General features: G+C 44.0%; 1 protein-coding gene and 1 pseudogene across 3 annotated transcripts; one reads left to right on the forward strand and one right to left on the reverse strand.

Moving 5' to 3' along the window:
- The first annotated feature begins 4,457 nt into the window (after nt 1-4,457).
- On the forward strand, nt 4,458-9,098 carry LOC138225406 (E3 SUMO-protein ligase KIAA1586-like; annotated as a pseudogene).
- Nucleotides 9,099-9,774: 676 nt separating this feature from the next.
- On the reverse strand, nt 9,775-13,775 carry LOC138225276 (maestro heat-like repeat-containing protein family member 1). Of its 3 annotated transcripts, XR_011183817.1 has the most exons (5): nt 13,251-13,775; nt 12,907-13,014; nt 11,112-11,231; nt 10,212-10,382; nt 9,776-9,980 (listed from the first exon to the last, which is right to left on the reverse strand). XR_011183817.1 is itself a non-coding variant. In XM_069184932.1 (4 exons), the coding sequence occupies exons 1-4, from the start codon at nt 11,453-11,455 to the stop codon at nt 9,831-9,833; spliced, it is 414 nt and encodes a 137-aa protein (XP_069041033.1). In that variant the 5' UTR covers nt 11,456-11,561; the 3' UTR covers nt 9,775-9,830. The 3 variants fall into 3 exon arrangements, 2 of the variants coding, with proteins under 2 accessions (XP_069041033.1, XP_069041032.1); XM_069184932.1 differs by lacking the exons at nt 12,907-13,014; nt 13,251-13,775 and adding an exon at nt 11,435-11,561 and having other exon boundaries at nt 9,775-9,980; nt 10,212-10,334; XM_069184931.1 differs by lacking the exons at nt 12,907-13,014; nt 13,251-13,775 and adding an exon at nt 11,435-11,561 and having other exon boundaries at nt 9,777-9,980.
- Between the last annotated feature and the right edge of the window lie 4,215 nt (nt 13,776-17,990).

Here is a 17,990-nt window from a genome sequence, read left to right on the forward strand (position 1 = left end):
AACCCCTCTGGGCATGCTAACATTATACAATTCAAAAAGGAAATAAATAAATGAGGGTATTAATCCATCCATCATGTCTTCTGTATGTCAGTATTACAGACTGCAGTACCGTAATATCTGTAATACAAAGGACCACCACAAACTAAAACAAGCCCAAGAGCAGCACGCGTGAACCAAGGAAAAAATATCAGCTCCACAAAACAAGTCCCCAAACATGCTACATCCCCACTATATTAACAGCAAGGTGAAAGTGGGGAGGTGATTTTTATATTTTTTTAAAGAAAATTAAAAATAAGAAACAATGACATGCCCCTGCCTAACTTTATTGCATGGCTTTAAAAGCTATAAAACATTTTTAGATAGTTAAACACCACTTATGCATGAAAAGCAGCTGATTTTTCTTCCTCGTGATCAGCTTAGAATCTTTGTGAGCGCTGTAAATTAAAATAAGACTGCCAATGCAACACGAAACTTATGCACAAAAATCACATTCTTCTCTTAAAACCAGTAATGACTTGGCTAAAGCTGCGTCAGTGACAATCGGGAAGGTGTACTGATGGAGAGTGGAAGTACAGCCCGCTTCCCTCCCCCGCTGCAAGGTGGTAATGCGCTGGCTGGCACGAAACAGCCCTGCTTTCCGGGTCTCCCGGTTCATTCATCAAGCTGTTACTTACAGACCTGCTGACCTGCTTCACACCACAAGAAGAGAGGACAATGTGATTCTTTCTATAGAAAACACATTGTTATGTTTACAAAATTAAAGTGTTTTAAAAGTTTAATTAAAAAGTACAAAAACACTTAAGATTCTAAGCTAATCATGAGGAAGAAAAATCACCTGTTTATCGCACATAAAAAGTTGTTTTAACTATCGTTTTTATAGCTTTTAAAGTCATGCAATGTCTGATTTAGGAAGGGACATGTTCTTGTTTCTTATTTTGGATTTTCTTCAAAACGTTAAAAGAATCAGTTGCCCATTGTGCCATACAGTGTGATGTTACATTTTTTATGTTTTTAAGACACTTAAGAACACTTAGACTGATGCATAAAAATGTAGCATAATGCATTCTCACGTGTTGAACTCGTTTACACCTGGGATCCACTTAATTCACACTAAGGTTTCTAAAAAAGCAACCTGGTACTAGATATTGTTTAAATAAAAGTTGTGAAAATCGCGATCTTTAAAATGCCTGTGCTTTGAAGGTTCTGTGTTACCGACATCAGAAATTTGTCTTATAAACAGGCATTTTAATTAGAAAGCAGAGGTAATGAAAAACGGAAAAAACTCTGAAAACTGAAAAAAATAAAAGAAATTTGAAATTATCATTTATTATTAATAAATTAAGATTGTTAATAATGATCAGATATATTATTATAGTTTCAGGGGCCTTTTTAATACCACTTTGTTATTCCCGATTATAATTACAAGGTATGTATATGATTTCGTTTTAAGGCTTGTTGTAAAGTCTTGTGTTAAACTGCCCTACTGGGATGAATAAAGTATTTTGAATTGAACTTAATTAAACCAGTTGAACAGGTTTGTACTCCCACTGTTGACAGTATTCACATTTGCTCATTCATTTTTTTATTTTATTATTAATATCATTTAACACTGAATACACTGTGATATACAAAAAAATAATTTAAAATGTTAATATAGTGTCCATAATATTTATTGTTTTATTTTTTTAAAACTGGACTACGGTAATACTACCTGATTTATATATCATATTTAGATCTTTAAATTAATATCGTTATTAATTTCTTTAGTTACGCGATTCCATATTACATTCCCTATTAAACTGATTCTAAAAGGTACACATTTTTTACTGCAATAATAACAGCAAGCATGCATAGAAAAGGTTAAAACATTATAGCTTTTACAAAGTATATAAACTTAATATAGCCAGAACGAGCACGTCAAAACCTTTCCAGAATATCCACCGTAAGTGACCGTATTAAAGACTTTGATGCATAAAATGTTTATGAAGAAAGTGGAATACTGTTGTGTACTTTTTATTTAAGCAACCATTACCAGCCATATACAGTATGTATAATATATTTATATTCTTAAATTAATATCGTTTATAATGATATGATGTTCAGAGACGTTATGTTCCTGTCATTTTTATACTCAGCTACCAAAATTTCCCTTTAGTTGTAAAATTCCATATTAATATTCCAGATTAAGAGGATTTAAACATGCACAGCAGAGAGATTGAATGAAGCAATCGTTTCACTAACATCTAATGCACCACAAGTGCCACCTGTCGATCATCTCTGCCCAGCGAATCACGTGCCGTGGCAACCTGCAGCCCCAGTCCCACGTTACAGGGTTTTCTTGCGGATTCTGAATGTCTACATCTGTAACAGATCATTTAAATCTCACATAAAGGCACACTGACAACTAGATGAAACGTTGCATTTACATTTTTGAAACTATACATTTTTTATTCTACTCAGTGTTCCACAAATCGGCCCATCTGACAGATGATCCTTTCAGCTGATAATTCAATTATTAAAATAATAGTAAGAACATGACTGAAATGTATCAACTCAATTCCACACGGAGAGATTTAGCCCTCTGGCTTGAGTGCAATATAAATCCCGAAAGTGAATCCCAGCAGGACTGACCTCCCCATGGCCCCGCCCCCTCTTTAGATACTGTGCACAGTCATGCCTCGACCAAGTCCTCACAGAAACCAATGGAAACACAGAGCAAACCGCTCATCTCCAGCTTCTTACAATATTTCACTGATCTGTCACAAATCCACGTTTGGATTAGGTGAGTCATTGTAACTAGACTAATGGTTACTAAGAGTTCGGTAACTAATCACCCAACTCGTCGATTGTCACTTTAGCTAATTGCGTAAATGAATTAAAGACTTGAATATGTGAAAACCTTTTGTCACTCAACTCTGATAAAACTGAGCTTATGTTGTTTGGAGCCAACAGTGCAGATACGACTGCTATAACCTCAGCACTCAACTCTGAGGGTTTAAAAGTTTGCTTCAAAGATTCGGCATGTAATCTAGGCGTCATCTTAGACACGAGACTCTCATTTAACTCTCATGTCAATACAGTATCGAAGGTATGCTTCCTACAGTTAAGAAACATTGCAAAACTAAGGCATTTTCTCTACACTCAAGACACAGAGAAACTAATACATGCATTTGTATACAGCAGATTACATTACTATAAAGCCCTACTATCAGGGAGCACCTATCGCACTTTCAACACCTTACTGCGAATTCAAAACGCGGTTTTGTGTATTTGTTACTAGGAGTAGAAAGTACGACAACACCTATACTTAGCTCTCTCCATTGGCTTCCTGTCAGGTACAGGGCAGACCTCAAAATTCTTTTACTTATAAGGCTCTCAGAGGTCAGGTGCCTGTCTGATTAATGGAGCTGATTAATGTATACAATCCAAGTCGCCCATTTAGATCACAGAACGCAGGTCTTCTTCTAAATCCACATATTAATAAAATAACAGCTGGCGGTAAAGCCTTCAGCTACAGGGCCCCTAGTTTATGGAACAGTCTGCCAGCCTACGTACGGGATGCCGAGTCAATCTCAGGACTTAAATCCCGACTGAAAACCTATGACTTCAGCCCAGCCTACTCACACCTTACATCATAGCCCGCTGGAGCTATGGCTGCTGGTGCTGCTGTACATGCCATTGTGTGTCTCTGTGTTGGCCCACCAGGTAGATACATCTGTTCTGACCAGACTATCCTATTCTCCTCCCCACATGTCCGGACGGCGCCCAGGCTGGGGACCATCTGAGTCGGATGCTGCATCACTGCCATGGATCTAAGGGGGACATCGCGAATATAGCTATCGTTTAGGGAGGATTTGCTGGTCTACATGGATCTGCATGGAGTACTGTCACACAGAAGGACATGATGGAAGGTTTAATACTCCACACTTAGTACTTTTTTTTAATTGTATAATGTTAGCATGCCCAGAGGGGTTGGGCAGCCAGTTGACCTTGGACCCCCAGAGGTTTTTCTTCTCCTTACTGAGGGGTTTTGGGTTCCTCTCCTCTGTTGTGTTTTGGCCTCTTCTCTTTCTGTACTGTAACACGAATTACGGGGGAGCTAGGGGGAGCTTAGCTTACCTGAATAAGGCACGAGCTTCCCTGAAGAGACCATTTGCCAAATTTTGGGGGTCTCTAAAATACGGAAACTGTCAATTAAAAAATGTCCTATTTATACAGTATGGGTCACTTTTTTCCGGCATAGACTACATTTGCGTTTCTGTTCTGAGCGTGTTGCTGCCATAGAAATTTCTAAGTAATTTAATACAATACCGATCAAGTCATGGTGGTGCTGTTACAAAAGTAGGCAACGTTCCTTTACACGTGACAAATGGACAAGCTAAAACGATGAAAACTGAAAAACGTCGATAACGCCCAAGAGAAAACAGGGAACTTGACGGGCTAATCTTGGGTTCACAAAAAAACCCAAACTGCGTGATCTGACTGTTGCTGCTAGCGGTTGCTCGTCAGACAGTTTAGCTGCTGACTTGCCTGCCTGGCCTGCCCCTCCGAATACGTCCACCAACAGTGCCAGCTCCCCAGAGGAAGAGGCTGATCCCTCTGTGACCCCAGTCGCCACCAATCTCCCGGCTAACTGGACCAGTCAGCAGTGGACAGAGTGGAAAAAACGCAACCCATGGCTTTTCGTTTAGAAAAGAAACTTGGGATGCACAGCATGCAGAGATGCAAAGAGTCTCCTGCTGTCAGAAAAAGCACTTGGCATGCATTTATCTGAGGAGTGGATTCATGGAGATGTAAGTAGGCCTTTGCAGAACCAGCTGTGGAAAAAAATATATAAACACGGTGATACTGTAGCTTATCACATAAAAGGGCCGTTGATATTGAAGAGACGAAGCAAAAAGAAATTCTCCCAAACAAGGTACTTGAAATTAAAGCAAATTTAATTCAAGAAACCGCAGTTTCATTCAGATCTGCCTATATGGTGTCCAAGGAAAGATTAACTTATAAAAAGTTCACTCCTTCAATAATGTAACCCGAGCTTAATGGTGCCAAAGTAGGCCCTGTACATAAGTCAGACCATTCCTGTGCTGAAATTATATGTCATATTGCAAAGCAAATGCAGAACAAGCTTGTGTCGAGTATAAAAGAACTTAAGTCACAAAACAGCCTCACTATTGATGAAAGCACAGTGCACGGGCGTGCTCACCTCATCGTATACATGAGATGCGGTGAGAGTGGGAAAGGGGATGTGGACAATGTATTTTTAGACATCACAGAGCTGACGGATGGCACAGACACGGAATCAATCTACAGTTGCCTGAGAGGGAGCCTTAGTAACGTGGGTTTGGATGATGAGTTCTTGAAGAAATATCTCATCAGCATAGCCACTGACGGGGCTGCAGTGCTCAATGGTAAATCCTCTGGACTGACTGCTAGACTAAAGCGTGACTTTCCTAAAGTGCAGTCCATACACTGTCTGGCACATCGCCATGAACTGGCAGTACAAGACGCTCTCAAAGAAGTGGCTGGATGTAACCATTTCGAATTCTTTATCGCAAAACTATATTCACTTTATCACCAATCGACTAAGAACGCTCGGATACTCGATATAAATGTGCAGATTATGAAAACTGGCCAGATTTTGAATATTAGATGGGTGGCAAGCAGTTTTAATACTGTAAAAGCAGTATGGAAATATTTCCCTGCATTAGCACACCATTTTAAAACAGCAAGCAAGGGAGGATGCATCACGCAGTGCCACTGAGAGACAGAAACACAAGGGACTACACAAACACCTCACTAACTCCTCATCTGTTGCTGATTTGGCATCTATGAAAGACACTCTCCGTGAGCTGCTGGGCCTCTCCCTGAAACTCCAAAACACAGACACATCTCTGGTGGACTCCAGTTGCCACATTTAACAGACCTTCGATATCTTGACAGCCAGGAAAGACACCGGCGGTCAATCCGCAGTGAAGGCCGAGCAGCGCTCATCACTGGGCGTGTTTAAAGATGTTGACATCTCAGAGAGCACAGGAAAAATAAACCGGCTCCAGTTCTATCAGTCTGTGATCAGTAGCCTTACAAAGCGACTCTGATTCTGAATTAGTTCAGATGCTGAAACCGCTGGATAAGGGCTTCTGTCCACAGGATCATGATGTCTTAATTCTTTACGGTGAAGTTGGCGCGCTTGCTAAAGCACTGGGCGAACCCATCAGAGAGGCAGTGGAGGAATTCCGCAACTGGAAATTACAAGGCAAAGCATCAGGACAGACGCTGGGAAAACTCCACAGCAGGCCGGACGTGCCTCACCACCTCAGCCGACTGCAAGCGGGGGTTCTCTGCCCTGAGTGACACTAAGAGAAAACGACGCCTCTCCTCTCTTCTTTTTGTTGATCTGAATGGACCTCCTTTGGAGAGATTCGATCCCTGCCTCTTGTATCATCTTGGAGTAAAGCAGGCCACCGCTCGTCCACTTCATGGGCAACAGGACGGACACCACAGACAGCTGAGCCCAGACCTCTGTGGACACTTCTATTGTAAGGTAAGAGTAACTCCTGTTAAACTATAACTATATAATCCAGTGCTCACTTTGTATGCGCTAGCTGACTGGCCTTTCACACGTGATGCGTCCCCCCCCAAACCAGGGGTGAGCTCCCCCTGATGCCAAGATATCATTCGCACCCTGCAGTAACGTCATGTGTTGTCACACAGCTTTGTTAAGTGCCTTGGGGCAACCTTGTTGTGAAAGGCGCTATATAAAAATAAATTAAATTGAATTGAAATTGAATATAGGACAGCTTTTGTCTAAGTCATTTCTGTTTGAGGAGGTGCCAGTTACTGAAAGTAACGATTCACACACTTCAGACACCACTTTCCTTATTACAAGCACTCCGAGTAGCCTACACAGTAAAAAAACGCTCCAGTCACAAGGAATCACAGCCCTACCTGTGAACAGAGTGTGAATTTCTTTTAACGCTGAGTTCCAGTATGATGAGCTGTATTAACAATGTGATTTGTGCCACAGAAAGTAGTGTTTGTGCTGCTTTTGTTCCTCAGATATATTGAACTGATGACTAAAGCTAGAATACAGCAATAGCTAGTCTGTATTTTACATTGTTAACATTTTTCTAATTTACTCATATTTTTTAGCTGTGGATAAATATATTTTCCCAGAAACTAGATTACTCAAATTATTTCTAGCAAAAAAAAAATATCTGGTTAATTATAATATTTTTCTGTTAGGTAGTATTATTTTTTCCAACATTTTTATAAACCTTATCTGGAGAATTCTGATCAGCTTGCCCAGCAGGATTGAGGTTTGACTGTAACTATAAATATCGTTTGCACCCTTTCTGTCATCAATGTGTCACTGTCAAGCTTAGTTTGGTTCTGTAATTCTGTTTTTATGCTTCCCTGCTTATCGACATTGATGCTCTGCAATGAACTGTCGAATTTAAAAGACAAGTCTGTTGTGAAGACTTATTGTTCATGAGTCCAAATCACGTCCATATTAGCTCAACCCAACAGACAACACTGAGGACTGGATGGAATTATTACACCATCATGAGAGCTCTCCCCTGCTGACAGTCTCATCACACTCTGTTTGTGAAGGTGAGCTGCAGGGACTGTGTTCACGTGTGTGTGATCAGGCACAAATGGCAAATCTTTAATCAATCATTTAAATATTACATACAGATGAACTGCAATGTAACTGAAATCACAAATTGGAAATGAACTCTGTCTCCTTCTGTTATCTTGACACAGGTAGATTTCAGCTTGACTGGCTGAGCCACTTTCTGACACCCAGCCAACTGCTGTCTCAGACCAACATGAGTAACAACCCGGCGTTTTTCAGGAGGATGATTTCGGAAACACAGAGGAGATCAGCACCAGTGTATTTCTGTTTAACAAAAAATACATTTGTGTGCAGTGAACTTCACTGGGTCAGTATTATTCTGATACTAAGATTTCCATATGTTGTCCAAATTAATGTCTCCTTTTCCAAACCTTGGAAATCAGTCATTTTTAAGAAAAGGATACAGCACACGTGTCAGGGATTGTGCTCTGCCAAAGGATGTACAGCCATTGTGAATTTTCACAGGTTCCACAATGCAAGAGCAGCTATTCTTAAGACACCGTCTGCCGCCTGTACCCAACACCAGCGGCTGAGTCTAGCAGTCCTACCTGGAGCTCAGGGCCTCTGGGATCCTGCAGAGGCAGTGGCAGCACATCTTTCACAAGCACACGAGTCAGGTGCTCTGCACTGCAGGGAGCTCTGGGCTGCAGCTACAGTGGGACAAGGAACAACAGGACACTGTTAGCAGCTCTTCCTCAAGACTCATCATGATGTAAACAGATGGAACTATACAACCTGTCACTATAGCTCTTTTAGAAAAAGCATGACCACAGGCCTGTCCTATAGAAGCCATTATAAAGGTCTGAAAATACATCACATCATATATTTTGAATGTATTGTTTTAGACTTAGGAATACTGCAGTTGATGCACCACATATTGATGTTAGGAAATGGCACTTATTGAAGTGGAGAAGACGGGGAGCTTTGTGAGAGTTATGTTCTCTGACTTCTCCAGTGCCTTTAACACCATCCATCCACCTTTACTGAGAGACAAGCTAAGGGCGTCTTAGGTGGACACTCCCCTGGTGTCCTGGATTATAGACTATCTGACCTGCAGGCCACAGTATGTACGGCTACAGAGCTGTGTGTCCGAACAGATTGTTAGCAGTACTGGGGCTCCACAAGGGACTGTCCTTGCTCCATTCCTGTTCACCTTTTACACCTCTGACTTCAGGTACAACTCTGAGGCATGTCATCTGCAGAAGTTTTCAGATGACTCTGCAATTGTGGGGTGTATTAGAGAGGGTAGGGAGGAGGAATATAGGAGCTTGATTACCAACTTTGTGGAGTGGTGTCATCTTAACCATCTCCAGCTAAACACCAGCAAGACCAAAGAAATGGTCCTGGACTTTCGAGGAATAAGTCTCTGCTGAACCCTGTTTCCATCCAGGGTGAGGCCATAGAAGGGGTGCAGTCCTACAAGTACTTAGGGGTACACCTGGATAATAAGCTGGAGTAGTCTGGTAACACTGACGCCCTGTACAAGAAAGGCCAGAGCTGACTCTCAGGTCCTTTGGTGTGTGTGGAACACTGTTACACGTTTTTTATGAATCAGTGGTGGCAGCGGCCATCTTCTACGCTGTTGTATGGTGGGGTAGCAGCATCATGACAAGAGATGCAAATAGGCTCAATAAACTCATCAAGAAGGCTGGCTCTGTGTTGGGGATGTCACCCTGGAGCTGGTGGCTGAGAGGAGAATGCTGACCAAGCTCACAGCCATCATGAACAACGCCTCTCATCCGCTTCATGGGACTGTTACTGGGCAGCAGAGCACTTTTAGCAACAGACTGCTCCAGCTACGGTGTTCAAGGGAACATTTCCGCAGGTCTTTCCTCTCGGCGGCTGTCAGGGTGTATAACGCTGCCCTAGGCTAGGACTGTTAGCCCTTCATTTGCTCGTCTATGGACAGCATGTTGCTCCATTGTACTTTTTGGACACTCAATCTGTATATACCTATGCACATTTTGCACATATTTTATTGTTTTTACAGTGACTATAATCATATTTTGCACACACCTATGTATTTATTTTTATTTATTTTTTTTATATTTATTTATAACTAATTTCTCGTCCACCTAATGTCTGTTTTTGTTTTGCTTCTCTTGGTCTGCTGTAACACATCATTTTCCATTCAGGATCAATAAAGTCTAATCTATCTATCTTATTGCATCAAACATAATGCCCATCTGCCTCAAGCACACTTAAAAATGTAATTGTGAAGAAATGGAAGCAGTGAAGGCAGTTTCATCAGGAAACAGTAGCTCAGTGTGGAACAGGCGCGCAGGGCCTGCAGACAGACAGCTCGGCTCAGGGCATCACTGGGCTGCTTTTTAACAAACGCCTGTGAAGAGATGGGAGAGAAATGTAAACCCCACTTCCCTCCATCAAAAGACACCAGGGCAGGGCCTGTGCTCATCTACAGGCACAGCTGAGAGTCCAGAGACTGTGTGCAGCTGCAGCGAGGAAGAGAGCGAGGGCACCTCTCTCCCCTCTGATTTCTACTGACAGTAAGGACTGTCAGAGCATCCGTGTGGGAAAACAGCAGACAGGCGGCTGCGTCAGACACACTGACCATCATTGTCGCCAGGAGCTCGGCCTTGGCAGGGAAGCTGGGAGCTCCGGAGGGACTGGCGCTGCGCACTGCCTGTGCCATCATGCCCACACTGCGGCACAGGCTCAGTCTGACACTGGGCTCCTGCAGGGGGACACACAGCAGCTCACTCACTGACAGCCCAGGCAGGCCCTGCAAGGAGTGTAAAACTCACTGAAATAAATCCTGGTTGCACACACCTTACAGAATGTACCAGCAGGTTAGTCAAGTCTGCAGAAAGCAGTTGTGAGGCTCACACTATGAGCTCTTCTGTTCTTAATAACAAATTTAAACACAAAACCTTAACTGTGATCTTTAAATTTCCTTCCTCTCTTGTGGTCAAATGACCAGTAAAACTAGTTTAGCTCAAGTCCTGGGTTGATTGCTGTGTGGAGTTTGCGTGTTCTCCCTGGGTTTCCTCCAGGTGCTCCAGTTTACTCCCACAGTCCAGCGACATACTGGTAGGTTAACTGGCCTGTGGTAACAATAGCCTGGTGTGAGTGTCTGTGTGCCCTGTGAAGGACTAGCGTCCCGCCCGGGGTGTACCCCGCCTTGTGCTGTTGCTTGCTGGGATAGGCTCAGGCAGTACATGACCTGCACTGGATAAAGCAGTTAGAACACTGGTTTAACGTTTACTTTCCATTCATATGTTGTCCGTTTCTAGGATGACATATCTCTACAGTCAGTGACTTTCTGAAGAAGGTGGAAAATGCTTCTCTAGGGAAAAGTGCTTTGAAAATCTGGCCATCTGTCCTCATACTTGCTCACCGTCTGTCCATCTGTCGTGTAGAAAGGAATCGCTGAGATTACAGTTTTCATGGCTGTCGTCAACAGCAGTAGAAGTCCTGAGTCTGTGTGAGGAGTGGGAACAGATCACCTCACCTCTCTCTGCACAGGATTCTCAAACCCTGCTTCTTTCACACTGTCCTGAAGCGCTTGTTTCACAGTCTCCTGCTGAGAGAGGTGCTGGGCAGCCGCACCGACACACTGGTACAGGAAGGCCTGTGACACCGGAGAAGAGGACAGTGAGCACTGAGCTCAGGAGGCTGCTCTGTACAGCTGCACTGAGAGGACATGTTAGCCGTGGACAGGGATGCTCCAATCGATCGGCCGCCGATAGATATCAGCCAATTTTCACTCCAAATGACTCGATTGGTGTTTTCTAAACTGAAACAATTTTGCAATGACTACATTTCCGACATTACCTGAACATACAGTAGCAACATGTCCTCGCCGGTCTGGCAGTTTTTCCACACTTCTACAAAAGACGAAAAATTTGCAGTTTGCAATACATGTGCAAAAGAAGTCACTCGTGGGGGATCACCAGCTAAAACGTTCAACACCATGAACCTCATCAGAGATTTGAGAACTCAACACCAAAAAGAATACGCAGAGTGTGAACAATTAGCAAGTGCAAGAGCTGCAGCGACTCGCAAACCGACTCTCGCTCAGCCATCAATAACGGCAACACTTAAAACACTGGAGCCTTACAGCAGGCACTGCAAGACAGCCGAAAGAACTACGGGCAGGATCTCTGCAGGCGACATGTGAGGAGATTCTGAATGAAGATAAAACCGATGGTCGGGACAGGAATGACTCAACAGCATCAGAGATTAATCTCCACCTCAGTCAGCAACTCATCCCAAGAAGCGCAGAGCCAATGGCTTTCTGGAAGAGCAATCCAAGCCGTTTCCCTGCCTTGGCTGAAGCAGCTCAGGTCTGCCTTGGCGCTCCTTGTATGAGTGTGGACAGCGAGCGTCTATTCAGTACAGCAGCTCACATTTTGCATGAGAAGAGGAACATACTGTATTGCCTTCAACACACGCACAGCTGCTCCTCTTCATAAACAAGAATCTGCCCTCGATGATTAGTAAACAAGAGGCTCAGTAGCTAAAGAGCCAAATTATTCTGACTTGTTTCCTTTTGGTTGTAGTCGTTTGCAATCTGCTTGTTAAACATCTTATTGAACATTTTATTTATTTTATTAGAATTATGGGTTGTGGTTAAGACAAGCCTTTAATGTTGTTTTAGCTGTTTTTTTGTTATTGCTATATATGTGCCAAATGTATACAGTATGTAATATTTATAAAGGTTTTGTGTGCACGTTTGATGAGTAAAAAGTCTTTATTTTAAGTCATTGTTTTACTTATTTTAGTCAAGTTAAATTATTTTATGATAATTGAACAATAAGCCCACTACATTTCACTGTGTTAATAAAAAATAAACAATTTATTCCTGTGGTCTTGTTTATTTTATTATTGGAAAAAATAACCAGGGTAACACTTAGCCATGGGACATGAGGCGTGTACAGGGCTTATTGTAATGATTTTAACAGAAAAAAGCCTCCGATTCTAATGACAGGGAATCAGCCCTCAACAGCCTGATGGGAGCATCCCTAGCTGTGGAGACGACACACTGAAGCAGAGCACAGAGCGCAGAACCCTGAAGGGGCTCTCCCCTCTACTGCACAATCAAACACTGCTCACAGCTCACATCAACACAACAGCACACACGTATGAACCTAGCCTGAACAGACACACACCTTACAACATCTAATACACAGCAAATTACAGACACACCTGCTATGCCACTACGTCACAACACTAGGTGAGGAATAAGACTTTTAGAGAGTAAAAGTCCCAGCTTCTCATGTAGCTCAGCCTTCTGTGAGACTCACCTTCTCCTCAGAGGTGGAGCTGAGAGGGCAGAGCACTCTGACTGTGTCCTGAGTGAGCCTACAGGCTCACACCTCATCCACCACTGCGCTCAGTGTGTTGGAGAGCAGCTGCAGACACACAGGGGAGGCAATCAGGTCCACAGCAGAATGAGCAAACACACCCACACACCACACTGGGCAGCTGAAATTACTGCACAGCTATGAGGACTGACAACGATTCTCTCACACTACAGCATGACAGGACCACCTCAACAAGAGAAGAGAGATTATTCTCTTGAATCCACAGCAACCCAAGAGAGGAAGCACAAGACAGCTGTCACTGCATTTGAATGACATGACATTACCTAATAGAGGAAGAAGATCACTTTCCCTGACTGTGCCCCCTCCTTCTCACTGTGTGTGTTATCAATCCCCACTCCACACGCTTCAGGAGAGCCAGCACACCCTCTCAGGAGCAGACACGCCGGAACGCTCCTTCCTCCGTGACGTCACTGCTGCGGGCCGGAGCAAACTCTCCCAGAGTGCTTTGCGGGAACTGAAGCCCATCGCCGCTGCAACCCGGACTCGCTGAGTCTGAAGGCAAAACCTCTCTTGAGAGCTTCGCTGTCAGTGTGTGAGACTGACACACTGCTGCTGGAAATACCTGCGGCCGGGAGCAGCAGAGACCCGTCGCGGAGCGGGGCTGCAGGTCTGCCCTCGGCTCTTCTCCGCAGTGACAGGAGGCAGAGAGAGCCGCGCCTCAGGAGCCCCACACGCCTCCACAGGGATCAGCCGCAGGGAGACGATCGCTCCTCCGACACACAGCCGCTCACAAATAACGGCTGCGCTCCTCTCGCGCCCTCAGCGGAGCGGGCAGCCGCGAGCCGGAGGAGGCGGAGACGCCGAGCGCGCGGAGCTGCGACTCAGCCAATCAGAAGCCGCGATCAGCAGGGGGCGGGGCCTGAATGATAAACAATAGTACAGTAGGAATATTTGAGATTAATTATTCACACAGTGATAACACAGGCGCCAGTGAAAATGCTTGTCAGATACACCTCAGTTCAGCATCCTTCCTTTCCTTAAAAGAGGTTTCAGTAACATGGCTGGGTAGCTTGTTCCACACTCCTACAATACTTTGTGTAAAGAACTCACTCCTGTCCTGACTGGTGAGTCATGTCCAGCTGTTTCCTGAAAGACGCCACTGTTGGGCAGCTTGTTCCACACTCCAACAATAACATTTCCATGTACTGGGACAGTTTCTTGAGAGACTCCTGTATCTTCCTTTCCATTTTTAACACGCCGGCAATTCATGTTTGTAGTGAAAGGCTTGTCCCATTCAGGGAGATTTGAATTGTATTTGTTTCTCCTGGGAGCACTGTTCAGGATCCTATTTGAAATATTCTTGCCTCATCTCTATTGATGTTAACACTTCATAAACTTTATTAAATCGGACATGATTATGCTGAATCAGATGTTTTGTTCATTGATTATTTTTTTGGTTTTATTGGAAAACGAGCACCATAATTAAAATAAATGGTAGGCAGTTTATTACCCCGTGTGCAATCAATCACTGTGATTTGAAATCAGGTATAGAATCAGGTCATTATGAGAAGGCTGTGGAGAAGGCTAACTCTGCATTGAGGAAGAATTTTAGCATTTACCTTTTCTAAAGTTTAAAAGATAGTGACTAGTTGGCTTTGAAAAATGCCTTTTACCCAGCAACAGTATGAAAGAACAATTGCAAGCATATTATTTGACTTTTTGATATTAATGCTACAATAGCAGAATGTCTAGCTCATTTACACCTTTTATTTATATTGTAAAGGCTCGAACCCGGGACTTCCGCGTCTCTCTGCAGTGACCTAGCCCCGTGAGCTAGAGAGAGATCTCTCCACAGCCCAGTAGCTGTGGTCCTGCTATCACAGGGAAGGGCGGTGACGTCACCCGCTCTGGTACGCCGGCTCTTACACACAGTGCTTGTCAGCCGTAAGCGTTACAATATACTTCCTTTTGTCTGTATACAAGGTAAAATTGCTGCTTAAGAAGAATGTGAGTGTTTGAAGAGATAAAACAACTCCTAATATGGAAACTTAGAATGCGCTTTCCTGTGTGAATCTGCTGAATAAAACTCATAGCATTTATCATCTCGGTGGAGAGGTTACTCACAGATCTGTGTGAGAGGCTGCTCTCAGATCTGCATGGTTATATTCTCCCCATGCACATGAATAAAGGACTCTGCTTGACCACACCTAACCTGTGTGAAGACATTTCTTCTACAATTTCTAAACTTTTCTTCAACAGTGTTCAACACAAAATGAAGCCCCTGAGCTGTCAACCTCTGAGAGAATCCAGAAGGATCCAGAGTGCTTTCTGATATGTACAGCAGCTCAGAAAGGTTCCATTCACTGCAAGGCGGCTCAGTTGTTTTTCACTTCATCTAGAAAGCTGATTTGAAGTCTTATGTCTCCAGTCATATCAAAGCAGGTCTTTCATGGTCAGCCCACACTGGAACAGACGTTCCACCACCACAAGCTTGAAGGTCTTTGCCTGAACCCCTACAGCACTGAGCCGAAACTCACAAGTGAGGCCAGATCGGTAAATCGAGATCTGTGAGATCTACTCAGATCAGTAAATCCTGGCACAGTCCTGTATCAGCTCCAGATTGAACCTCAGGCACTCGTCTCTTAAATCTGGACTGGCATGCTAACGTTGAGAGAATCACTGGGATGTCTTGCTTAAGACACAGGTGACCTGATGCATGAGGTGATGGAGGGGTTCTCACCTGCAAGAACATGCCTGTAAACTACATTGACATTGTTAGGACCCCCAGCCCCAGTGGAAGAGTGTCAGGCAGCGTGTGGGTGAGCAGTCCCCAGGAGTAGATCCTGGTGAGAATGACGGAACTAGCAGGGCGAGCAGTTCAGTCCCTCTGACCGGTACAATACCTTGGCTGAGTGTTTTCCTCCTGGAAGAATCTGGTGCAGCACAGCTCCTGTCCCTCTGTGTGTTATTGGTGCACAAATGATAAGAATCGTGTGAATGGGAAGAGCTCTTTTCAGCTGCCTCACATTTTCAGCAAGCGCTTCACAGGAAGGGTGGGGCCCAGTGCTGCCACCAGGGACTGGAGACCAGCCTGAGAGACACACAGCAGCCAAACAGGGGCACCAAGGGGAACGCGCCCACCCTTGCAATCAGTGCCAGTGAGAGTTTCCACACCCACACAGCCAGTGTCTCAGCTTGATGTCTCAGCTGAGGATGTTCATTATATCTGGAGGTGAGGACAGCTTCTCCACCAGAGTGTTTCCTCTCTCGGACCCGTGTCAAACAGCCCTGGAATTTGAGCTGTTAATTCAATGATTAGGTCAGTTTGGTTGTATAAAACACATTGGATTGTCACTAAATCTGATCCCAGATAGCTCAGATTGATGTTTCAAGAGCTCATCATTGACATTAATCTGTTTCTGGCATGTGCACTAAACATTAATGTGTCTCATGTCTCGTTAGCTGTGAGGAAAGACTGTAAATACTGTCTGCAGCACAGCTCCCTGGATAGAGATACAAGTGAGTACTGTGTGCGTGGGTGTGGATGTATATTCACCTTTACTGTTCAAAATGCTGAAATGATTTTAAATTAAATACAGCTTTGTTGCCTCACAGTGCTGGGGCCCTGGGTTCAACTCTGGAGCTGTGGTCTGTGTGGAGTTTGCATGTTCTCCCAGTGTTTGTGTGGGTTTCCTCAAGGTGGTCCATTCCCACCCCCCACCCCCCCACAGTCCTAAAATGTACAGGTAGGGTCATTCTCTGTGACATGTTTGAGTGTGTGCGTGTCTCTGTGTGTCTGTGAGTGTGTGTGAGAGTGTGTGTGTCTGTGATTATGTGTTTGAGCGTGTGTGTGTCTGTGAGTGTGTGTTTGAGTGTGTGTGTGTCCGTGTCTGTGTTTGTGTGTGTCTGTGAGTGTGTTTGAGTGTGTGTGTTTGTGAGTGTGTTTGAGCGTGTGATTGATAGATACTTTATTGATCCCATGAGGGAAATTGCAGTGCAACAGCAGCTTTACACAGCCACAGTGTAACGAATGATACAATAATAATAATACAATACGTACAATACAATCAGTACAGTGAAGGTGCACTAAAAGAGTTACTCACAGTGCGGACACACAAAGAACAAACTAGAACAGAACAGGACCCAGACAAATCATATAAAACATATATGAACACATATATGAATATAATTATAGATGTAAATATAGATATTAATATAAATGTATTGCACGGGTACCTGGCATATATTGCACAAAAAATGGTACATTGAAGGACCTGAGCCTCCTCAAGAAGTAAAGTCGGCTCTGGCCCTTCTTATAGAGGGCCTGGATGTTTTTAGACCATTCCAGTCTATCATCCCAGGTACTTGTACGAGTCCACCATCTCCACGCCACTCCCATGGATGTAGACAGGAGTAGGTTTGACCTTGTTCCTCCTGAAATCTACCACCAGTGTGCGTGTCTGTGTTTGTGTTTGTGTGAGTCTGCCCTGCAGTGGACTAGTGTCCTGTCCAGGGTGTATCCTGACAAGCGTCTTGCTTGCTGGGACAGGTTCAAGCTCCCTGTGACCCTAATTTGGATAAAGTGAAAATGGACAGATGTTTCCATAATCAGAGTTTCCTAAAATAACGGAACTGCAAGCTCTCTTACAACATTGATATAACAAACGATCAAGTTTCTCAGCCAGAATCTGGTCCCCAAAACCGATCAGGACAAAATCCACCTCCCTTTCGCTGCTTCTCTCTGTCTGTCTTTGTTCTTCCGTTTGGTGTTTTACTCCCCTTTTCAGGTGCTTAAAGGGCTGTAGATGTTCGATCGAAGAGCTAACTTGGAGTCTCAGCTGATCAGCTCAGCAAACGGCTCCATCGATACACTAAGAGCTCAGCAGGAATGAAAGCCTGTGACCAGGGTCCCCACTCCTGTGTGTCTGCAGGATTTCAGTCCAGCTGGACTTTCAGTGACCTCAATTAGCTCAATATTGGCTTAATTGGACCAGTTTTACAGCTTCTTCCAGCTCTTCAGGAGTTGCTGCTTCGAAGACCCCTGGAAACCTCACCGACGCCCT

The sequence above is a fragment of the Lepisosteus oculatus genome, chromosome 27 (assembly GCF_040954835.1).
Source record: "Lepisosteus oculatus isolate fLepOcu1 chromosome 27, fLepOcu1.hap2, whole genome shotgun sequence".
Lineage (NCBI taxonomy): Eukaryota > Metazoa > Chordata > Actinopteri > Semionotiformes > Lepisosteidae > Lepisosteus > Lepisosteus oculatus.